Source organism: Erpetoichthys calabaricus, chromosome 1 (assembly GCF_900747795.2).
Source record: "Erpetoichthys calabaricus chromosome 1, fErpCal1.3, whole genome shotgun sequence".
NCBI lineage: Eukaryota > Metazoa > Chordata > Cladistia > Polypteriformes > Polypteridae > Erpetoichthys > Erpetoichthys calabaricus.
In genome coordinates, this window is record NC_041394.2 from 326,692,233 (window position 1) to 326,718,248 (window position 26,016).

Here is a 26,016-nt window from a genome sequence, read left to right on the forward strand (position 1 = left end):
TAAACAATACAGATTATTTAAATGAAGTTAAAGTTTTATCTGTATAATATAATCAACATATTTTGCTGCATTTCATCTAAAAATGATATCGTCATCATATGTAAATACGCGCTTTATAAAGTGGCGCAGGTTGTGGAATATTATAACTGTAGTGCAAATTTACAGTGGGGTAATTGTACTTATAATTACAAACAGTTCTACAAGGAGCACTTGATGGACTGATTGAGTGCGCTTATAGTTCTTGGGATGAAACTTTTTCTGAACTGCGAGGTCCGTACAGCAGGAAAGGCTTTGAAACATTTTGCCGTGGCTGAGGCAGCGTCTGCTTCATGCTGTATACCGATAATTCTCTTTCCAATCAGCTGCTGCTGTGATTCCCCACTCGGATACAGTGATATAAATACTCCGAGTGGTGCAGTGAGAGTAATATGGAAAAAGATGATCTGCTGTGGCAACCCTTAACAGGAGCAGCTGAAAGAAGAAGAAGATACAGTGAGAGTAACAATGCTAAAGCAGTTATGGTATTTGGAATACTATGGCTATTCCCTGGACCATTATATTGCTGCAGGTTAATTACAATCAGATGCATTACACTAATAAACAATATGCAGTTAGTTTCAGTGTATTTATAAAGCCGCGTCAGGAATGTGGATCTAAGAAAGAAAGGGTAACCACACAGGAACAGTAGCACTGCTTTGAAGCTGGGTGCCACCAGTCTGCAAAACCGAGCGGAGAAATTGCGTACGCCAGGGTATGAGGTACCGTGGAAATGTGCGTGGCTTTACGCCAAGTTTAGGTTTTATACATCGCAATTTGAGCATGGAAACGTTCATACGCAACATTCCTGTGCGTACGCACCGTTTATACATGAGGCCCCTGGTGTCTGGCAGAAGTGGCACTTATCTATTATCCTTCACTTCAATGTGAATTCTTGTGTGGGTCTGAAGATTTATCATGTCATACATTTCTTCTTTTACATTTTGCAAAGAAACACGATTTCTGTCAGAGCTCAATTTCACCTCAAGAATGTACGTTCATCACTATTCACTGTCAAAAGTTGAACAAACCTCTTTCTTTAGCCTAATATGAACTTGTGTGTGTTTCTGAAGATGCGTCTTTTGTGAGAACTGTTTACCACATTCAGGACACCAATAAGGCTTCACTCTGGTGTGAGTTTGTGTGTGTCTTTTAAGATTATTTTGCCGTGAGAATTGTTTTCCACATTCAAAACAGCAATATGGCTTTTCTCCAGTGTGAACTCGTGTGTGGACCTTAAGTTTTGTGATGGTAGGGAATAGTTTTCCACATTCAGAACAGCAAAATTGTTTTTCTCCGGTGTGCATCGTTGTGTGTGTTTGAAGACTGCTTATGTAGAAGAACCGCTTTCCACAGTAAGAACAACAAAATGGCTTTTCTCCAGTGTGAATTCTTTCATGAGTCTTAAGGTTTCTCTCATCAGAGAATTGTTTTCCACATTCAGAGCAGAAGTAAGGCTTCTCTCCAGTATGGATTAGTATATGTCTCTGAAGATGAGTTTTCCGCGAGAATCGTTTTCCACATTCAGAACAACAATGTAGCTTTTCTTCAATGTGAATTTGCGTGTGAATTTTATGTTTTATCATTGCAGGGAATTGTTTTCCACAGTTAAAACAGTCATGTGGCTTTTTATTTTGCCCTTGCTGCTGGCTGTTTAAGGTGTCCATCAATGTTAGTTTCACAGCTGGTAGAGAAGGACACTGCAAACAGGATGTTATAGTTCCTGATGCAAATGTCGGTTTCTTCATATTTTCATCATACTGTTTCTGAAGAGAGGTCTGAGGAGATGAAGATGGGAAGAAGTCACCACTCTCCACTAAATCTGCAATAAGATAAAGATGCACAGTAAGATTAAAAAAAAAAAAAATAGGACTTTAACAAGAAATCGTGTAACAGATAGGCATTCTGTTTCAAACTTATGTTTCAGCCCTGACTTGTTTAATCTTGTTTGCAATTTAAAACAACATTGTGTATTGTATTATTAATTCTGTTTTTGGTTTTGTTCTTTTTGTGTTTTACTTATTTGATATTATTTTGTTTAGTAAATATTTTTCAATTTTGTGTAAAGTTCTGTGAAACTTCAACTATAGTTTACAACTTCAGTTTCACCTTTAACAACCATTGCTTGAATTTGTATAGTTTCCTCTCTGTCTTATGCCCAATGCAAGTGAGTCAAATGCCGGGCAAGGTGTGCAAACAGCTCACACAGCTGTATCCTTCACTTGCTATTTCAGATAAGTTAACTAATAGAGCACTAAACACTTCTCGGGAAAGAAACAGAACGGGAAAGCAATTATGTTAACATATACAAGACTACATTAACTGAACAAGTTATATGTAGATTATTATTGTAAAGAACCGATGTTATCAACTTGCAGCTAAATAGTTTTGAACTATAAATTACACAGGAAACATAAAACTGGCCTAATTGTTTAAAAACATAGTACAGATTTAGAAATGGACATTGAGATTTAGAGGCCTTCAGGGGCTTAAGCACATAATCTCAGGCACCCAGCTCCTGATCATTCAGTCACAGATAAATACAAACAATCGCAGCACGCTCCTGATCTCCTTGCCCATTACATGTAAAACAGCCTCTGATCAATGGTAAATGTTTTATTTAAGATACATATACTACTCGCGCGAGGTCCCAAGGAGGACAGACCCCTGCTTTTCAGTTATACACGCATGTATGTATGTATGTATGTATGTATGTATGTATGTATGTATGTATTTATGAGTCGTTTGAAACCTCACTCTTCAAATTTTTATCTATGTGTAACACTACACCGAGGCCCCTGCAAATTCTACAGATTCCCCAGGAAATGGAACAGCAGTTGATCTGTGGGTAGAGGATCGTGCCATGCTGGCCACTAATAGCAAGGACAGAGCAGGATTATAGTTTGCTCGGTGCGGATTTCTCAGTGGTATAACAAACAACAGACTGAGCACGTGTTGTGGTTTATCTGTACCTGAGCAGTCGCTTTTGCTTCTGTATAACTTCAGACTGGGATTGTCACCTTTCGTATTTCCCATTATACAACAAATCAGTTCCTTTCCAAGTACTTGCATGTTATATAATTTTAATAAATTATTGTGCTTTAACTAAAATTAATAGCTACACAAGGAACTTATTTCAGCTCCTTTTCATTTTTTGTATAGCAATATTGATAGCAATTTTCTCCTTCTATTGGTAATTTTGTATTTAGTTAATTGTAGTTTCAATTGCTAATTCTACTCTAGTGGGTATATTTTCAAAAATGTTAAAATTGAACAAAAGGTAGTCACAGACAATTTAACACATATCAATCATTGCCATTTTCACATCACTTGAATTGCAATCTGCTGTGTGTGAAAGCTCTTTGAACTCTATTTTTAACTTTATTGTAAAGTGCTGTTAAAAAGTAGATATGTAACATAATTTAGGTATTAATAATATCAGCTGTTAAAAAGCAGATATTTATGTAAAAGGTAATTGTATTCTATTATCAATCTTACTTTTGAATATTATTCATTGTTACAAGAACAATTAACAAGCAAAAAGGTAGTAACTGATTCTTGAATGGAATAAATAAAAAATGTGAAATGTTCCTGCTTTCATATCAGTCAACTTATTTGCTGAATGCACCTAAATGTCATAGCATGCATACATATTCAAACTTGTTCACACTGCTGAAAACAAATACTGTTATTGATGTAATACAATGAAATGTTACATATATCATTAAATGTAAATTGAATGAGTATTACAATCTTTTGTAAACAATATACATATATATAATAAAGTATTTATTTTAATTATTATATATATATATATATATATATATATATATATATATATATATATATATATATACACACATACACACACACTGTATATATACAGACACACACACACACACACACACACACATTTTAAAACAAACATTAAACATTCAAGTATATTCACCTACAAATACAAACACCCCGGAGATATTATCATTAGACGCAGAAAAGGCATTTGACATGATCGAATGGAATTACCTTTTCACTGCATTGGAGAAATTTGGGTTTGGCCCGAATATTTGTGCTTGGATCAAACTACTGTATACCAATCCAGAAGCTTCAGTTTGTATTAATAAAATTTGCTCAGACTACTTTAAACTAGAACGTGGTACCAGACAAAGATGTCCCTTGTCGCCACTGTTGTTTGCAATCGCTATTGAACCACTGGCGGTTCACTGCCGAAATTCTTATCAGATAAAGGGGATTGTCAGAGAAGGACTGGAACAGAAAATTTCTCTATATGCAGATGATATGGTCTTATATATATCAGACCCAGAAAACACTGTCCCCGCTGTTTTAACAGCACTAACAGAATTTCAAAAGATATCTGGTCTTAGAATTAATTTGAATAAAAGTGTGCTCTTTCCAGTGAATTCTCAAGCATACAATATTAGACTGGACATCTTCCCTTTTATTATTGCAGATCAGTTTAAATACCTAGGGGTAAATATCACAAGTAAACATAAATCTCTTTATCAACAAAATTTTGCCGTCTGTATGGAAAAAATTAAGCAAGACTTGCATAGATGGTCAACCCTCCACCTCACTTTAGCTGGAAGAATTAACGTTGTTAAGATGAATATCCTTCCTAAACTTCTCTTTTTATTTCAAAACATTCCAATATACATCAATAAATCATTCTTTAAGCAATTAGATTCAACCATAACCTAATTTATTTGGATCCTTAAACATCCACGTATCCAAAGAGCGACCCTACAAAGACCTAAGACAGAAGGTGGCATGGCTGTATCCAAAGAGCGACCCTACAAAGACCTAAGACAGAAGGTGGCATGGCTCTGCCTAACTTTCAGTTTTACTACTGGGCAGCAAACATACAAGCTATAAAAACCTGGACACAAATAGGTGAACATACACAGGCTTGGTCAGCAATAGAAATTAAATCCTGCAGTATTTCTCTATATTCCCTGCTTTGTGCCCCAATAAATGCAAGTTATCGCCAATATACTAATAACCCAATTGTGCTTCACTCACTCAGAATATGAAACCAATGTAGAAAGCATTTTAAGATGGAGAATCTTTTATCTGTAGCTCCTCTGCATGAGAACCACCTTTTTTAACCCTCGCAAACATAAGCAGTTTTTAATATCTGGAAAACATTTGGGATTAAATTGCTTAGAGATCTTTATATAGACAACATCTTTGCATCCTATGAACAATTACATTCCAAATTTAATTTTCCAGCAACACATTTCTTTCACTATCTTCTAATTAGAAACTTTGTTAAACAGAACCTGCCCGATTTCCCCCATCTCCCACCTTCCTCTATGCTGGAAAAAATATTGCTCAGTCTCAAGGACTCTGCCACCATTTCTGCAATATATAAAAATATTTTACAATCCTTCCCTTTGAAAAATCCAAAAGGACAATAGGAAAAGGATCTCTCACTCAACACATCATAAAAGAAGTGGAAGGTAGCAATGCTGAGAATTCATTTCAGCTCCATATGCGCAAAGCATACAATTATTCAGCCCCAAATAACATATATCGAGCAAATCTGTCTCGCTTGAAATTTTCCAAAATGTTTCCAGGGCAAGATCCAACCTGTGAACACTGCAATCAAGCCCCAGACTCACTGGGTCACATGATCTGGGCCTGCACAAAATTAACATCATTCTGGACAAAAATTTCTAAGTGTCTCTCAGACAGCCTTGGTGTCCTAATCCCTCCTAATCCACTAACAGCTGTGTTTGGTGTCCTTCCAGATGGGCTTAAAGTGGAGAAGGACAAACAAACTGGGATTGCCTTCACTACACTATTGGCACGCAGACATATTTTGTTAAACTGGAAGAATCCTAACTGTCCTCTTTTTAAATCAGTGGGTAACTGATGTTTTATATTATTTGAAATTGGAAAAAATCAAATTCTCACTTAGAGGATCCATGCTGAACTTCTTCAAAACCTGGCAGGATCTAATTAACTAGGGGGCTCCGCCCCCTGCTCGCTTCGCTCGCCAACCCCTGGCGTTGGGGCATGACAAAGAGTGAGATGTATGAATGAGATATAGAATAGTGTGGAGGTGTGGATGATGCATATAGAAAGCAAAAAATACAGTGTTTGGCACAGAGTAATGGTTTATTGGAATATTTGTTTGTACACAACATTAGTAGTAAAGATGGTGTCCTGTCCTTGAATGAGTCTTCCTTGGCATGGAGCATTTATAACTCTAACTTTAATGTCAGATGAACGTCGAACACGTGAGAAGGCAACATAAAGTTGTCCATGTCCAAAAACGGGCTCAGAGAGGTAGATGCCAACCTTGTCCATGGTTTGTCCTTGTGATTTGTTGATGGTCATGGCAAATGCAGGTTTAATGGGGAACTGTCGGTGTTTCAATGTAAAAGGTAATTCTAGGTCAGAACTTGTAAGGTCAATTCTAGGAATGAGAACAGTATTGTTAGCATGTGATCCTGTAAGAACTGTCGCTTGAATAACATTGTGTGTCATGGTGTTGACGACTAAACGTGTGCCATTGCATAAACCCTGTTTAGTGTAAAGGTTTCTTAATAGCATGATTATTGTTCCGTTTTTAAGGCTAAGATTGTGTTGTGGTAATCCGGCCGGGTTAATAGTGTTCAAATATTCTAAGGGGAAATTCATATGTTCATTGTCGTCATCAGAGTCAACTTTGTCAGAGCTTAGAAAGAGCCATGCCTCTCCAGGAAGTAATGCTCTGACCTGGTTATTAATGTGATCAACATTAATATTTTTTGGACATAATATAGTGCGTTGTGTTAAAAGGGGTATTTGGTCCAAATAGATTGCTGTTCCAAATATCTCTGTAACTAAGTTGTCGCAGATAAAGGATTGGGGAATTGTAATAATATTTGGGTGAAGTCCATCTGTATTGGTGAGTGTACCATTTCCCAGTTGTAATAGCCAATTGTTATATTCTGGATCTGGACATCGCATGTTTTGTACTAACTGTATTGTTTGAAAGCAATGCCAATTGTCTGCGTATTTTAAGGTGGACTGAACAATAGCTGAGCGCATGGCATGTGGAACAATAGCCAAGCATTGTCTAAAATCACCTCCTAATAAAAGTACTTTTCCTCCAAAGGGAATATTATTATTCATCAACGTTTGTAGAAGTTTATCAATGGTGTTGAATAAGTGCCTGGATGCCATTGTACATTCATCAATAATTAACAGTTTCGCAAGACGGATGTCATATTTGTCCACATATGCGAAAGCAGTATGGGCCATTGCCTTTTGGTGGCCTGATATGTACTCCGGTAGATGCAAAAGCAAATGAACTATTGTAGGATCTAATGCAGTTCATAAAGTTTTTACTTTCAGGCACATCGTTAGTTAGAAGCTTCTGTAGATATTCAGGATATGAATGTAAAGGAGGCAGTCTAATCTGACCCTTTTGACAACAACATGTAAATTCATTATTTGTATTGCCAGTTGTTTCTTCAGGGAAGTTAAGTGAATGACAATGATTGCAAATGACATTCATTAATCCCAATGAATTTTCCTCAATAGTGCACTCATTACTGAACGCGTTGTCAGCCAAGTGGCACAAGCGTTTAGCAGGTGTCTGGCGTTGATGTCCGCGACGGGCAGGTTTTGCTTGTGGCGTTTGAGAGGCGCATTGTTGCATGTCCAGTATTTGGGATGCGCTATTTTGGAGGTGCAATCGATTCGCCTGTGCTGTGCGAAAAGTCCGTTTCAGTCTACGTCGTGCATTGTTTGTATCGAGCCTTGTTCGTTTTTGTATGTCGGTCAGTTGACCTTTCTTTTTTTGTTGCCTTGCTTGCTTGTTTTCTGTCAGTTCATATGCGCGTTGTAGACGTCTGCGTTCATTTATGCTGTCTCTTCGCTCCCGTTTTTGTATGTCTGAGACGCGAGGTCTTTCGGTTTGAACTCGTGCCTGTTTCGATGCAGCACTTTGAGACGCGCGCTGTATGCGTCTACGTTCATTGTGTCTGTCCATTTGGGCACGTCTCTGTAACGGGGTTAGTTGAGCTTTGCGTTTTTGGAGCCGCAAAATTTTTTGCTCCCGGAGTTTCAGAAGCGCGTTGTATGCACCGCCGTGTATTTTGTTTTTTCATGCGGGTTCGTGTGTTTGGTCCCGTTATCCGAGCCGAATCGTTTTGTACCCGTGAGCGTGTATTCATGACTTGTTTGTTCTTCAGCGTGCGAAATATGGATAAGTAATAAGGAGGATCGCACTCACTGTTAATGTGGAGCCTTTTCTGCAGTTGAACGGTTAATAGTGGTTTATTGTAAGGAGATCCACGTATGCTGCATAGTGTGAAGGTGTTGAGATGACGTATGTTTAATATGGACGGTTCCTTTACAAATGTGGCTTTGGGTGTCACTTCTTATTGATGTTAGTTTGTTTGTGGGTCTGATTCGTCGTTGTTGTGAACGTGTCGTGTGCCAGGTCTCGTCTCTAATGGGCTTGGCGTGGCGGTCACGGCTTCTTTTTTTTGGTGCGTTAGGAGCTTGTTAAATCCTCCTCTTTGTGTGGGTCCCCTTTCGTGTGCAATGGGATTCGTACGGCGCTGTGTGGTTTTCCGGCGTCTGTGGGGGGGGGGGGGGGGGGGGGGGGGGGGGGGGGGCGGGGGGGGGATTGGTGGGGCGCGAGCGTCTTCTTTCTTTTTGTGTGCCAGGGGCTTGTTGAATCCTCCTCTTTGTGTGTGTCCCGTCCCTTGCTTGTAGGGTGGGCGGGGTGATTTTGGGTTCTTTTTTTTTGTGTGCCAGGGGGCTTGTTGAATCGTCCTCTTTGTGTGTGTCCCGATCTGTGCTTGTAGGGGGGGTGGGTGCTTGCAGGTGCGCGCGAGCAGCTTCTTTTTTTTTGTGTGCTAGTTTCGTGTGCAATGGGTTTCGTGCGGCGCCTGCGTTTGACTCCTTTTTTCTGTGCTCACTCCTTTTTTCTGTGGTTGCGCCCGCCTCTCGCGGCGCCTCATTTCTTGGGGCGCCTGCGCAGTACGTCTTTTTGCGGCTACGGCCCATGGCCGGATGTCCCTGCGTCCATCCGGTTTAGCATTCTCGGTTAGTAATATGGATAATAATATTTTAGAATAAGCTCTTAAAGCACTGAGGAAGTAGAGTCTCTCCCTATTTCTTTTTTCTTTTCCATTTATCTGTATCCGCCTATTAAGCTCACCCAATTTATTTATTTTTACTATTTTTAAGTTTTAGTCCATTGGCCATGCTCTCTTTCTCAGGGGGTGGGGGGTGGATTTTGTTTTCAATCCTATTTTTTTTTTTGTAAAAATTGATCTATTTGTATGGAATGATTACAATAAAATCAATAAAATTAAAAAAAAATTCAAGTAAAAAGAAGATTAATATGGCTTTTTGTAACCAGTTGTACAGAAAAGTAACACACAGACTACTAACACATTTAAAGGCTCTCCATAAATACAAAGAGTGCTCATTGCATTTTTGTGTAAATAAACAACAATGTCCTTGTAACTTTAAAATTTTTTTGTAATAAAGACTAGCACGTCAATGTGCTCCTTGATGAAGCCATTGTCTGAAAAAAGCCCTGACATACTAAATACACACTCTGGAGCACAGTTGGAAGGATACGAGCACACGGAGCAGTAGCACTACTATTTATGCAACTGATGACTGAAATGTTACAGAATCTTACACTATATAGTAAATGTATTGAAATACTGTAAAATTTTTAATTTACATGTAATAAAGCATAACAACATGCTATGGCGGCAGTTTAAAAATCAAGGGAGTGACTGAGCCCAGTGCTAGACTGCTGCAACTGAACGAGTAGCACAGAATAAAAATGGTCCACAGGTAAAAGTAATTGCAGACTCCATCTTAATGCATCTAAGGGTGGAGTGGTGGCTCTGAGGTGAAGGAGCTGCGCTGGAATCTGTAAAGTTGTCAGTTCATATCCCATTACTGCCAGAAGAGATCCTACTCTTTTTGGCCCTTGAGCAAAGCCCTTAACATGAAAATTGCTCCAGGGATATATACATTGGCTGATCCTGTGCTCTGACCCCCAAGGTTCATGTGAAAGGACAATTTCCCCTGAGGGATTAATACAGTGTACTCAAAAAAATAAATGTTTCCAAAAGAAATGTTTTAACCTGTAGAAAAAAAAATGATCACACTCCTACTTCAAACACAACGGTCTACTAACATTTCCGTAATTTAAAAATACGGTAAGTCCTTGAAATCCTTTGTATTGACATGCATGATCCTTTAAGCAGAGTAGGTCAACTCATCAGGTGACATAATAGTCTGCACACCACTACCCCCATTACCCCCCCCCCCCCCCCCCCCCCCCCCCCCCCCCCCCACACACACACACACACCCTTTCGTCAGTGATGCAAAGTACCATCTCTACGATCAGCATCCTGAGGTGCTCCACAGCCCCTTAAGTTTCCATATTAACACCTGTGAGTGAGTGGAAATGGGGATGCAACTCTAACCATGTGTATTCGTAATGCAGGGTGCAGAACAGATACCATGAATAATGAGTACTAAAGTAACTTAAAAATACTAAAATTGATATCTATCGATACCTCAATACTTTTGACAACCCAATTAAGTAGTTGAGACAGGATCTCTACAATTGTCTGATAAGAACTAATCACCTATTTTACTAATTACCAATAATTGTGGAGTCAACAGAAAAACATACATATCCTATGTTTTGCTTTACAAATTTTGGGTAATCACCAAAAAGCTCTCCAATCCTATATGACAAAAGGGGAATGGACATGGACAGTCATCATTTTAACACCAAACCTCTGTGAAGCAATCAATAGAAACTGTGAAAGGACTTTTTACATTTGCATTTCTGCCTCATACTTGCCTATTTATTTTAGACAAATTCTAAATTAGACTGCACCTTGTACTTGGGGTAAAACACATAAAATATTAAATGACTTATAATTTACAGATTTTACTTTTGTAAGTAACTCCAACAGGAAAATAACTATGTATAAAAACAGAACAGTGTTTCCTAGTTAAGGGGGGTCAGGGGAGAAAAGAAGCACTATTATTTAAGTAAATTACACAAGCCCCACACTTTACACTGATTGCCTGCTATAGCACCTACCTTCTTCAGAATGACTTGAACCTGCAGCTCTCTCGCTCATCTTCATGTCATGCTTTAATGATTCTGTAAGGTCAGAATGATCCAGTAGGAAGCTCGGTTTACTTGGAGTGATGTTTGTCCCACATACCACATTACCTGAGCAAACAAACTGAGAGACCGACTCGGATTTAAGGTGGTCTTCTTCTTTGATGCCGTTTACAGTTTCATGCTTCTGTACACCATGGCTGTCACACTTTTGATCTGGGTCTTCCTTAACACCTACAGGCCAGCATTCAACATCCTCCTCTTTTTTAATGCCAAGATCTCCTTGCTGAGGATAAGCGGACTCCCATTCACAGTCTTCTTGTTTAATATGAAAACTTCTTTTCTCCATGAAAGGAAGGTCACTGTGTAATGAAGAATCCTTTCCTTCCTTGTTTTCACTCATCTCCTCTGAGTAACCCTCTTCCCATTTACAATCCTTCTCTACTGGGTGATGTGCAGCCTGATACATTTCCTCCATTTTGTACATCTTGTTGTTAATGGAAATGGCAGATTCCTGTTTTGGTCTGTGGACACTTTTTCTATGGTGTCGTTTCTCGTGACTGAAGACAGAGAGATATAATTAAAGTTAGTAAAAAATCTTTTATTCATACACACCAGGCAAAGGTTAAATGACAGAGAAGCACAGTCCTAGGACACCGCCCTTCATCTGCCCCCCGGCCAGGGTATCCCAAAGTTTTTATAGGGCTTTGTATTAATGATTACAATTACACAAGTACTGCAAAACAACAACAACGGTTAGTTCCTTAAAGCAATATATAAAAGCTAAGCTTTTTCTTATATCCCCAACTAAGCATTTTCTTATAGTCTTCAATATTGGCCACAAGACAAATATCATGTACTCCCTGCAACCTTGTGACTTCTTCACCCTGTGTCATTTACTTTGAGGAAGTTAACCAAGAAAACAGTTTGAATCATATAGAGACTCATTTTCTTGAGCCCTTGCACAATATATTTTTGTCAGTTCATAACCTTTGTAACAGGGCTTACAAGCATTGCTGAAATGAAACTTTTAGTCACCAAATACACAGAGTACGAGGTGTTCAGGAGAACATCCTTCTTCTTACAGGTCTGGGGAGAAACATAACAGAATATGTCAGAAGTAAGAAGCCTGTGCCACAGCTGCCAACACAGAATCTGAACCTGCCTATTGTGATATACCAAATGAAACTGAATAGCAAAGACTAAATTCTGTCCAGTAAGATTGGGGGGAAAGGTTTTGTAGTCCAAGATAGGAGAGTTTATGTCTAAAGATCTGTTAGATGTGTGGTACAAATGTTAACACTGGGCACAATTTACAAATAAAAAAAAAACAAATGCAGTGCAGTGAAGTGTGCCCAGCAGCCATGACACCTGCACTTTAGAATAGGTAATACACCTGAAGTTAGGGTGTGCTGGGCCTGGCCAGTACTAGGATGGGAAATCATATTTGAAAAAGTTGGGGTTGCTGCTGGAAAAAGTGTTGTTGAAGCTAATAGGAATCACTTATCCTGTGGTCTGTATTTGGACCCTAATACCCCAGTGCAGTGACATAGACACTTTGCTGTAATAATGGCACCATCCTTTAGATTAGATGTATAACTAAGGTCCTGACTTTGTTGTCATAAAAAAATCCACTGACATCCCTTGGTGTCCTCCCATTGGTGTTGTTCATTATTGTCTTACCTATTCTTGACCCCTAACCATCACCTGCTTCTAACTGGCTAAATATCCCCTTGACCACCTACTAGCTAATGTGTGGCAAGTATACTGGTTCAAGAATGGCCGACGTTATGGATGTTACACATTGGTGGTGATTGAAGTGGTTCTCCTGCTGTCTAAGTAAAGCACTTTGAGTAGTGAGAAAAGTGCTACATAAATGTAATTGATTATTTATTACTAGTTGATTAAGCCCGTGCTGTAAAAAGCACAGGGTCCTAGAAACTATTGAAATCGTTAGAAAAAAAATTGAAATGTACAGATGTCAGGTAATTGGAAGGAACTACTTTGGACATCTCTCCCCTAGGAGGATTTGTTTTGCTCGATGTGCTTGTATTGCTCGTGTATTAGCGGCCTAAGCGGACTTTGTCTTTCTTCAGAGGTTTGGTTTTGCCGATGTGCTTGCCTCACTTCTGTATTAGTGGTGAGAGGAAAAGTAAAAGGGATACCATTTTGTTGATGTGCTCGCCACGCTTCTATATTAGCGTCTAAGCAAGTGACTCTTTCTTCATAGGTTTCATTTTGTTGACGTGCTCGCCTCGCTTGTGTATCCTCAGAGGAGGAGCCTTTAGCCCGACTCCACTTCTAACTTCCGAGACAGACAGACTTCCACACGTAGACAGTTATATATAAGATACTCCATCAGTATTTCTTATCAAGTTTGGTTGTCATGGTAATGGTAGTAGCATAATGAAGTGGGGCAGCTTATGATCAGCAGGGACTTGGTGTCTGATTAAAATATTTTAAAAAATAGATAAATAAAAAAAATGGAGGGTGGAAAAATGCCAGTTTGAGTCTACTATTAGATTGATGCCTGAGCAAACTCTTCTCTTCCAGCATTCATAAACAGAATGCCAAAGCAATCCTGGAGTGTCTCAATGACATAATGGTGACTGTGCTTCAAGGGTAAGTGAAAACCCTGATACCAGTACAACCAACATGCAAATTTTGTGTCACACCAGTGTCATCTGACTAACTAGAACAACCAGTAGAAAATCTGTTTGAAGAATGGGCCAAACACATTATGAAGATGGGGCAAAGCTGGACAAACTTACAGCAAAAGACTTCAAGCAGAAATGGCTGAAAATGGGGGCACTAAAAATATTGTGGTGTGGGGATGAAAAGTGCATGAAACCAGAAGATTTCATTTCTTTAACATTAAACAATAAACATACATACATACATACACACATGTAGAATTTTGAGTTTCAGTGTTTTGAAATAAAAATATCACATGGAACAAAATTTCAGTGCAGGTTTTCTAATTATGTAAACTTAAACAATTTACCATTGTGAAGATGACTTTTACAAGCTACTGCATAAAACAAAGCTACTGTATATACATTATTTTAGTTAACTTGCTTTTACTTGTATTATCAAGAAATACACTCAATGATAATCTTGCAGATGAAGGGTTACAGGAGGAGACGCTGATTCTTAGTCTTGAGCTGCAGTTTTAGAGTAAAGTCAGAGACAGATCAAGGCTAACTGATGTCCTAAGCACAGCCCCCTCGGCCCTCACTCTGCTTGTCTAACAAGACGTTAAGACTTAATAAATGCTGAAAGTGGGGGGACAAACAAGAGAGAGAGATTAAAAATTCAATTTCGTTCTGGCCAGACTCCACAACTGTATTAAATATGATTTTTAGAATTGATTGTTTATTTTAAATAAAAGTTTATGACTAAATAGCAGGAAGCAATATAAGCAAATTGTTTACTTGTGACTAGTGCAGCACAGAAAATGCATTTTTTTTGTCTATTTTTACAGAAAAGAATGCAAATAAACATTTATTTAAAACTATTTTTAATCGCCCTAAAACAACAAAATTTAGATACGAATTGATACTAAAAGTACAGAAATTCGAGAGAATAGTTTTCAATTTTGAAAATATTTCTAGAGAAGTCAAAAAACAAACCGTCTTTTTATTCCATTACTGTCTGACTTTGAAGATCTGCAGCATTTCAACACATATGGATCAAATGATGCAAAATAATGTTTCTCGTTGCCTGCTAATAATTTTATGTATATTTTAAAAGTTACAAAGTCTTTGATCAAGTCCTCCAAACCAACCTGCTGAAACAAATCTGCCTTAGACCCTGCCAGCTGTGTTTATACTCGACGGAAGCAAAGCTCTTTAGCAATGTGACAGGAATAAATGTGACATCTGACGGCACCTTCCAACCAAACTGTTAAACTTTGGTCACTCACCATGCCAAAGAAAATGGTTGTGAATGCCGATTAAAGTCGAACACAGTAGGTAGGAAAAATTTTAAACATTAGCCTAAAGTCAAGTGTGGTAGCAATAGACTTAATAGCACGATAGCTGGGGAAAAACCTGTGTGGCACTACACTGTGGTTAATCCAGAAAAAAGTCAACCGGGTCATTGTCAAAGTCTGTCTTGCAAAAGAAACAAACTGATAAAAACAGGTAAAACAGAAAATAGTGTCCTTTTTAAAAATGGGGACATCAATTCGCTGCCACCATTAGTCCAGCTTGCGCGATCCAAAACACAAAAGACGGAAGGAATATTAAAAGAGGGACGGCGACGACTATGCGCGCGGGCGGTTTTTTAAATTGCGGTTTTGGTCTCGACAACGTGATATAACCCCTAAACTAGTCTGTGAACGGTTAAAACAGACTCGTGGTGAAAATATTCCGGCTCTTGAAAACTGCAGTTACTTTATGCTTTACGCTCACGTGCACAACTTTTAAAATAATCAATACGCCCACATGACTCTGATGACAGCACGTTCTCTCCCGTTAGATCCACAGCTGCTTCTTTATATTATTTCTCTAACTACAATGACTACATACATTGTTTCAGTTTACCGGATGATTCGTTTCTTTGGACAAGCCATACGGACTCACCAATGCGACGATGTTTACTATTTGACCACTCGGCTCATTTCGATGTTCGCGCCTGAGATTCGCTAATGCTGATCTCAGTCCACGTCTGAGAGCTCCCCATTCCTGCTGGCGTCATCGACTTCCAGTTAATGGCCAGATAGAAAACACTCAATTACCGCCATCTGCTGGACGGAGGTTCCCACGCTTCTTTAGCTATATCTGAACGAAATTACAGGGATGTTGCACCGTGTTAGCCATTATGGATGTAGTGAGAAGTTAACCAAAACGACTCATTTCATTGGCTAACTAAAAAGATTACAATATGCAAGCTTTCGAAGTAACTAAGAGGCCAGAGTTGCCTTGAAAGCTTGCATACTGTAATCTTTTTAGTTAGCCAATATTAGGGTCCGTTTTGCTTGACTTCTCACTTCAGAAATGACAATAAATCTGCACGTTTTATTGCCTTTATTAAGACAAAGACTTTTAAAACATGCTTCTCAAAAAAAATTAAGAATTATTTCAATAAAAAAAGAATATAAAAATGTATATTCCATGTACAATGGAATGTAATGTAATACAACTAATTGTATTAACCCATTTGATTTAAAAAATAATATATAGTACCTCAAATTCCTTTATGAACTGTCATCAGTCAGTCATTTTATAACACTCTTTGTCCTGAACAGGGTTGCAGCGATTGCTGAGACCTATTCCAGTCAGCATAGGGCAGAAGGCAGGAACAGACCCTGGACAGGGTGCAGTCCATCATAGGGCAAACACACATACACATCAGGATTAATTTAGCATCTCCAATCCACCTAACCTGCAAGTCTTTGGACTGTGGGAGGAAACCAACACAAACACAGGGAGAATGTGCAAACTCCACGCAGGGGGTCCCAGGACACAAACCCTGGTCTTCTTACTGTGAGGAAGCAGTGCTACCACTGTGCTACCTTTATGAATAGGAATCAATTAAAAAATACACAAACCAGTTAGTACAGATTTTATTTCCAAAAATAAGTTCATCATATTTTTATGATTTTCTTGAGCCTAAAGGAATAAATATGACAAGGCATCTGTAAAGATCATTACATTTTTAGTTTCAAACTATATTATTTTGTAAAATAAAAAAAAAATGCTCTGAGTACAGTACATTCTTCACTATATTTTCATTTTAGGCTTTCTGAAGTTTTGTGTTGAAAGCAAACTTTAATTCAGTGAGGAAAATGAGCTTCCACATTTGTTTAGCAGTACTCTGTGACAGACATATGTATTGCTTAGCAGTTGCTAAGTTTTCTTTAGCAGTTTCTTTATCACAGGTATGTGCAAATACAGTACATTGAGTTTTTTGGACTAGTAATAATGACTTGCAAACATTAAATTAAAACAACATACCCATTCAAACACTAATGAGTATAGCTTAATATAAAACTGAAACATATCAATCTGTACAAAAAGACCCTGAAGTTAAACAAAACAAACACCTTACAGATTGCAATATCTGATATTCTGTTAATAAAGCAATAATTCAGTTGCATCCTTATGAACTGATTCGCTCACAGAATGCTTCTTGGTGGTGTTACGCTTCTTGTAGCCCATCAGCACAAAAGAGCTCAGTTTGGTTCCCATATTCAATAGAGTCTAGCTGCGGACCTCCAAGGGTCCACTCCATTGATGAGGTTGTTGCTTTATATTATATATTAGTGGTAACACCTGGTTACCCTATGGTTAAGATTAGGGTTATCTGACTCAAGTCAACTAAACCAGGGGACAAAATACCTGCAATCCAATTGGCTGTCCAGTGGAGCTACTGACTCGCAAAGCTGCTGAGGTCTGCAGCTGGACTCGTCTCCCCAGAATGAAGCATAATGCTGGTGCAAGCATCACCACAAGACATGTTTGTGGCTCCTTCTTATTGGACTGATGTTGGTAATGTTTATTTTTTACATTTTAATTTTGAAATAGTAGCATTATTGTTATGCCACTTTTTATTTTAAAGAAAATAAGCTGTGCAACAAATATGGTTTTAGAAAATAAGGATTGTAACAACTAATTTATTCTTTAGACAGATGGGCTTTGTTCTATATTGTGAATGTGATTCCCTCTAACCCTGAGCAGTGTATGACTATGTTAAATCACTGCATATAGCCACAAATTTCCTTATGGTAGCTTAATGTTTTATATAAAAACCCAAGCTCTCCTAAACATTATGGCACTATGGTTATTGCTATTTCAAAACTAATATTTCTGGCTGGCTGGTAATTGTTTTGGATGCCATAAAATGACTGAAGCTGACTACTTTCCACAGAGTCCACCTCACTGTGTGGCATCTTACCTGGTTACATTCTAAAAATGTATGAACATAAACTCGTAAAATCAGGAGTGGTCTCCCATAGACTTTCTCGTATACTGAGATATGGGGACAGATATTTGAGGAGCAAACCGCAAGACAATGATTATATTTTTACATTATATATATTAAAGAACCATGAACAACAAATCAAATCAAATTATTGATATATTGAACGATTATTATAAAAGTAAAGTTGAATAACTCACACTCTGTAGCTGCATGAATAAAAGGTAAAGTACCACTTCTGGTTAACAGAAATAGCCCAAAAGTTGATAGAAATCTACGTTTTGTACATAATAATTGTATGCAAAATTTGGTTGACCTAAATGAAATTGTACTCCAGTTATCGTGTTTACATACACACACATACACAATTTCAAAAATTGTATTTTCGGACACAAGAAGGTCTAAAATGTCAAAGATTCATCAAAATCTTGAAATGGAATTTTTGGAGGATTCCAATTCTTTCCCTATACTTCATATACGAGAAAGTCAGGGAGGTCTAAAACGTCAAGATTCATCAAAATCTCAACACCGAATCTTTGGATAATTACAATACTTTCTCTATACTTTGTATACGAGAAAGTAAAAAATGATGGTTCTTTAAAGGCATTTAATGGCTCTTTACTGTGGTTGTGGTACTATTTTAAACAGCATTCTACTATCCTCTGATGAAGGAAATTCCACTGTTATTATGTTGTTAGATTTAAGTGAAGTGTTTGATACCATTGACCATGTTATTTTAATACATGGGCTGGAAGATTACATTGGGCTCACAAACAATGTCTTTGCTTGGCTTAGTTCTTATTTATTAAATCAATTCCAGTACATATACTGTATATTTTTGCTCACAGTACTCCATCATTATACTTAGAAGTTAAATATGGTGACCCTCAGGGCTTAGGACTTTGTACCTTTACAGATCTCACTTTCTGTGCTTTCATTGGGACTTCTTGAGAAAAATTACATTCTGTTTCACTTGTATGCAGATGACCCCCAGCTATATTTTTCTTTGAGACCAAATGATGTTTCTCTGATGCTTTCCTTTATTAGTTATGTCAGTGGGTTAAAGGAATAGATGGAAGACAACTACTTGTCCATGAACACTGAAAAAAAACAGAAAAAGGTATTTATTGGATGCAGTGACGGAGACCACATTTTATTATTTTTTACCTCAGTTTCTTTCAATCACCATTAGATTTATTGAATCAGCATGCAAGTTAGTTTTTGACAACAATATGCCTTTTAAAACAAACAATTCAAAACTATCTAAAACCTGTTTCTGTTTCAGTTTAAACCACTATAAAGTTCAAATAATTTCTAAATATGCTGGATACTGAGAAATTAATTCATGATTTTGCTTACAGTATATTGACAACTGCAATGCATTGTTTACAAGCTGTTTAAAACATTCTTTATGCAGTTTTCAGTTATTTTAAAAAGCTGCTGGAACTATAAAGTATGGACACATAACTCCAGTTCTCAAGTACTTAATTACACTGGCATTTAGTTAAACCTAGGGATGATTTCACAACATATAAAGCCTTAAATGGCCAAGGCTCTGAAGGTATCACTATTTGCAAACCAGAATGTGTATTAAGATCTCTGAATGCCTACTTATAATTCCAACTAGTAATAAAATAACAATGTGAGGTTGAGTTTTTAGTTACAACACCCCAAAGTTGTGGAGTGATCTGCCTCCTAATATAAGAGACTAGTCATTAAGCCCGTTACAATAACAGGTGCTAGAACAGTAGTGCATAAACATTAGTGGGTACAGTTTATATTAAATGGCAAGGGACTTTGACCTCATTCTTTTTGTTGGTCGTATTTTTCTTTGTCTTTCAGCCTTTCTTTTGTTGATGTTTACTTGCTGAACTGACCGTTCTTCATGGGCTGCCGCTGTGTATTGTGTGTCTTTAATTTTCTGTGACAGTAATACTGTCTTGTACGTTCGCTGGCTTGTATGTCTATAATATACCTTTAATTTTCTCTGGAGGTAATACAGGTGTGCGCATCGGTAATATGCCTTTAATCTCCTCTGACAGTAATACCTTGCTTGTATGTGGTTGTAATATGTGTCACTGCATTGTGTACCTTTAATTTCCTCTCGCAGTAATAGTGGTTTGTATTTCCATAAAACACCTGTAATTTTCTCTGACAGTAATATTGCGCATCGCACTGTTCCCCGCGCATGTGCACTTCACCAGAAGACACACACACACGGACACCTGGACACACACAGGGATTTTATTAAAGAGGATACCCCTTCAGTCTAAGCTTTTAAGTCCAGACTGAAGATTCACTACTTTAGTCCAGTATACCCTGACTAGAGCTACTCATTAGCTGTACATACCGCATTTCTATTTGCTAGTCATTTGTACAAAAAAATAATTTAATAATTATAAACTGTTACTGGCCCTCTGTTCTGCTTCTATTCTCCACATTCTGATGTGAAGCTTAGTGCCACTTCTTTACTGCCAAGCCATTTTCCTGCTCATGGAAAGACACCAGAGATACTGGGAAAATTGGAATCAATGGATGTAAAGATTCTATCATCATATTAAACAGTCAAGCACAGCCTCTATTGTAGAATATCCAGAGGGGGTGGGAGACTAGTTGACTGAGGTCTCCCGGACTGTTACTGACTTTGTCTGTTATAACTGACTGTGGACCCCCAGAGGTTTATTTTCCCAGTGATGCTGCAGACTGTAATTTTTGTTTTCCACTCCTCCACTGTCAACTGCCCAGAGTTCAACAATAACGTTAGTGGACAGATACTGTGACAATCAATCTGTGCTAATTAGTTTGGAACTGTTCTGTTTGCTGTGTGCTTAAACAAATCTGTGTCCTTTATGTATGCATTAGGTAGTGTAATTAGTAATTTGTGAAGTTTCACTTAACTTGTGAATGTTTTGCAGTTGGGTTCGCTTCCCGGGTCCTCCCTGCGTGGAGTTTGCATGTTCTCCCCGTGTCTGCGTGGGTTTCCTCCGGGCGCTCCGGTTTCCTCCCACAGTCCAAAGACATGCAGGTTAGGTGGATTGGCGATTCTAAATTGGCCCTAGTGTGTGCTTGGTGTGTGGGTGTGTTTGTGTGTGTCCTGCGGTGGGTTGGCACCCTGCCCGGGATTGGTTCCTGCCTTGTGCCCTGTGTTGGCTGGGATTGGCTCCAGCAGACCCCCGTGACCCTGTAGTTAGGAATATAGCGGGTTGGAAACTGGATGGATGTTTTGCAGTGCTTTGAGCCTGCACACAGTGAAGAGTGCTACACAAAAAACAAACTGAATTAGCAGTGTGGGATTTATTGTAACATTAAGTATGAAAAAGTGACTCAAACTGCCTCTTTATATTATTGAAAATGAGGCCCATAAGTGACCTAAGATAAGAATAATAAAAAAGGTGCACTACAGAAGATGGGAATGGTTTTGAAGCCAAATAATTTGCACAGTTTGGATTTAAATTAAAACATAAAGTAAAGTCAAAGAACATTAAAAAGACAGTTTGTTGGCATTGCTTTGAAATGAAAGCAGATGTTAAATTCTCAAGGATGAAGAGTTTGCAGACACGCATGAGACACAATCACCCTGGTGCTTTTGATCATTTGATGCCTTCTTCTTCTTCACAGTTGCCCTCACCTTCCATGCGTGTAGCACAACATTTGTGATTAATTTTTAAATCTATAACTTTATAGTTTTTTACTTACTTGTTATTTACTTACCTTACTTGTTATTTATGGACTACAATTTACACAGGGGTGTTAGTATCAGTTTACACTGCTTCACTGAATAAACAAGTTGAGGTTAGGTGAATTGGCTATTCCAAATTGGCCCTAGTGTGTGCTTGGTGTGTGGGTGTGTTTGTGTGTGTCCTGCGGTGGGTTGGCACCCTGCCCGGGACTGGTTCCTGCCTTGTACCCTGTGTTGGCTGGGATTGGCTCCAGCAGACCCCCTGTGACCCTGTGTTCGGATTCAGCGGGTTGGAAAATGGATGGATGGATGGATGGATGGATGTTTGTTTAAATAAAAGAAACTACTGTTGATAGTGGGGTGACTTGTACTGTTTAAATAAAATAAAACAATGCTTGGTTAAATATAAAAATGCACTGTTTTAAATTTAAAATGTATTTAAAATTTTTCCATTAAAAAAAGAGAAAAGGAGTTTGAGAATATTAATCTGTCAACCTTTGGTATTTTTTGTTAATTATTCAGGTAAAATAAACAGCCTACCTGCACGCCTCTCCTGAGGGCATTTAAACATTCCAGTTTCAGCACTTTTGGATCAGGTGTCGTTACTCTTGATCTTAGGTTTACAGAGTCCTTAACACCAGGAGTACCATGAAATTCTTACTAACTTGTACTAATCAACATACTACACACAACTGTTCTGCAGTGATGTCAAGATGCTGATGTTGGCTGTTTTTTTTTTTTTTTTCTTCAATTAGGTGATGGAATTTGAATTAGTTACTGTACTTATATTGTGATTTCTCTTTTAGATTATTACTTTTGTATAGGCCATTCTGGCATATCCCTAAACTTGAAAATACAGAATGTTTTTATTAAAAAAAGCATGATCTTTTCATTGTTTGGTGCAGTGTCTAAATTTAGTTGCCTTTGTTTTTTTTTTGGCTGTGGTAGGTTTATATGGCTTTTGTGGCATTGTCTTTTTGTGCAAGTTCATGCCATGCTGGACTGAAACCACACTGAAGATCACATTTTCACCTGAAGATTTATGCCTTACCTTTCTTCCTGCAGGCATGCAGCCATTGCAAGTTGCTTTTATGCTATGAAAGTATTCTGACAATAGTCCAAATATAGAACAGATCATGTACAATGAAGACTACAATGTGAAAGTAAACATCCATACTTAAAAAGGCGAGAGGATTGGTAAGGTCAAGCACAGAGCATTCTTTCTCCTGCCTGTCATTTCTTCTTCTGTGCTTCTTTCCAGTGTGTTTTTTTTTGTGCTTCCAAAGACTGCTCATGTCAGAGAATCATTTATCACATTCAGAACAGCCATATTATTTCTCACCAGTGTTGCTGTTTTTATATATCTGAAGGCTGCCCATGTCCGAAAATTGTTTTCCACATTCCGAACAGCAAAATGGCTTCGCTCCAGTGTGAATTCTTGCATGTCTCTGAAGATGGCTTATTTGAGAAAATTGTTTGCCACATTCACAGCAGCAGTATGACTTTTCTCCACTGTGAATTCTTGTGGGGGTATGAAGATTGCTCCTGGTGGAAAATTGTTTGCCACACTCCAAACAGCTATAAGGCTTCTCTTGTCTGTGAATTTTTGCATGTCTTTTAAGATGGCTCTTCCATGTGAATCCTTTCCCACACTCAGAACAATACAGCTTCTCTCCTGTGTGGTTTCTTGTGTGAATCTGAAGACTGCTCCTAACAGAGAATCATTTTCCACTCTCAGAACAGCAATATGGTTTCTCTCCAATGTTAATTCTTGTGTGGGCCTGAAGACTGCTTTTACAGGAGAACTTTTTTTCCACATTATGGCACTATAGCAACAGTAATATGTTTCCTCTCCAGTATGTGTTTGTTCATTTTAATAAAAACTGCTATGACTGCAGAATCGTCTGCCACATTTAAAGCAGCAGTAGGATTCTTTTTGAGTGTGAATTTCTGTGTGTCTCTGAAGATGGCCTTTATATGAGAATTGTTTGCCACATTACAATACAATACAATACAGTTTATTTTTGTATAGCCCAAAATCACATAGGAAGCGCCGCAATGGGCTTAGGGGTAACCGTTGATTGTAATCTGAATTTTAAATCGCATATTAATCAGATCACTAGGACAGCATTTTTTCACCTAAGAAACATAGCAAAAGTTAGACCTCTTATATCATCGAAAGATGCAGAGAAATTAGTTCATGCGTTTGTTTTCAGTCGGCTAGATTACTGTAACGCACTCCTCTCAGGACTACCCAAAAAAGACATCAATCGTTTGCAATTAGTGCAGAATGCAGCTGCTAGAATCCTTACCAGGAAAAGAAAATCCGAACACATTTCTCCAGTTTTGATGTCACTACACTGGTTACCTGTGTCATTCAGAATTGACTTTAAAATTCTGCTTATGGTTTATAAAGCTTTAAATAATCTCGCCCCGGCTTATATATCGTAATGTCTGACACCTTATATTCCAAATCGCAACCTCAGATCCTCAACTGAGTGTCTCCTTAGAATTCCAAGAGCAAAACTTAAAAGAAGTGGTGAGGCGGCCTTCTGCTGTTATGCACCTAAAATCTGGAATAGCCTGCCAGTAGGAATTCGCCAAGACAAAAGACAAATAAAATGTTAGTTTACGTCATAAAAATTGTCAAATACAGTATAAATTGAGGGATGTTTTAGTCAAGAGACATATAGCAACAGGTGGAATGGTGGCAGTAAGGAGACCTGGGTTCGCTTCCCGGGTCTTCCCTGCATGGAATTTGCATGTTCTCCCCGTGGGTTTCCTCCCACAGTCCAAAGACATGCAGGTTAGGTGCATTGGCGATCGTAAATTGTCACTAGTGTGTGCTTGGTATGTGGGTATGTGTGTCCTGTGGTGGGCTGGCGCCATGCCTGGGATTGGTTCCTGCCTTGCACTCTGTGTTGGCTGGGATTGGCTCTAGTGGACCCCCGTGACCCTGTGTTAGGATATAGAGGGTTGGATAATGACTGACTGACTGCCTATACCACCTATTCTGTCTCTGTGATTCCATGGTGTTGGGGACCTCTTTCAGGTACCTTCTTGCATGTTGCGTACACTTCAGGCAGAACTCCAAAGACGTCTATAAGATATGTAGCAGCAATATTTTATATTTGGTCTTCAAAATAACAGCCATACTCTCTCTCTCTCTCTTTTCTTTTGGTGAAAATGTCACTTCTTTTGTTCTTTGAAATGCTTCCACTAAGTAAATATCATTGAATTGTTCCATAGGCTTAATTCACAATTTGAAAAGTCTGACTGCAAACTTTATTCAAAATTTAGTTGCATGTCTTTTTTACATTATTAAAGATACATCATATGTGATTATCATCGCAAAATAGTAGTTAAAGTGATGACTCGAGGATTACACATTAAGTATTAATGAAAGAGGCCTTATTTTAGGAGTGAGCTATAGACCCCGCAATGTAGACAGTAATTTCAATGGACATCTTTTTAGTAACATTTAAAAGGCAAATTTACAGGGGGATATTATAGTCATGGAGGACTTTAACTACCTGTATATTATCTTACTAACATTGCAAATAATGGGGTGCAAGAACAGAAGTTTATAAACGTAATCAGTGACTGTTTTTTAACAGAGTATGTTAAAGCACCAACACAGGGTCTAGATTTAGTGTTTTACAATAATCAGGATAGAATTGATGGTGTAGAGCTGATTGAACCACTAAGATCAAGTGACCATAATATAATACAATATTCAGTGTTTTGGAGGAGTGCAGATGCAAGGACTAAACTGTTAAGTTTAACTTGGGTAGGGCAAATATTGAGAAATGTGACAAAGTGTATGGAGGATAGACTGGGATAAGCTTTTAAGAGTGGAGACAGTCGGGGAGCAGTGGAACAGGTTTAAAAATGTTTTACACATAATGCAGGGCAGATACATACCTAAATTTGGAATTAACAGGAAATTAATTAAAAAAAACTCTTCATTGGGTTAATAAAGAGTTGACAAAGAAGCCGCAAAGGAAAAATAGCTGTATAAAGCATATAAGATTAATAACTCCAATGTGAATCATAGGGAATATGAGAACAGGAGGGCAACCATTAAATAGGATATTAGGGAGGCTAAAAGGCAGTTGGAGAGGAATATAGCAGATAAAGTGAATGACAACCTAAAGAGATTCTTTCTGTATTTTAGTAGAAAAAGAACAGTCAAGGAGGAGGTGGAGTGCATCAGGAATAGTAAAATGGAATTAAAAGATACAG

General features: G+C 38.2%; 2 protein-coding genes across 3 annotated transcripts in view; both read right to left on the reverse strand.

Moving 5' to 3' along the window:
• The window catches only part of LOC114664587 (gastrula zinc finger protein XlCGF57.1-like), a 536,731-nt gene that overhangs the window by 92,750 nt on the left and 417,965 nt on the right, over positions 1-26,016 (reverse strand). The gene's annotated exons all lie outside the window — the stretch shown is intronic.
• On the reverse strand, positions 879-15,813 carry LOC127527494 (zinc finger protein OZF-like). 2 transcript variants are annotated; one of them, XM_051926487.1, is made up of 3 exons: positions 15,701-15,813; positions 11,145-11,682; positions 879-1,858 (listed from the first exon to the last, which is right to left on the reverse strand). In XM_051926487.1, the coding sequence occupies exons 2-3, from the start codon at positions 11,653-11,655 to the stop codon at positions 1,041-1,043; spliced, it is 1,329 nt and encodes a 442-aa protein (XP_051782447.1). In that variant the 5' UTR covers positions 11,656-11,682; positions 15,701-15,813; the 3' UTR covers positions 879-1,040. The 2 variants fall into 2 exon arrangements, with proteins under 2 accessions (XP_051782447.1, XP_051782449.1); XM_051926489.1 differs by having other exon boundaries at positions 15,755-15,807.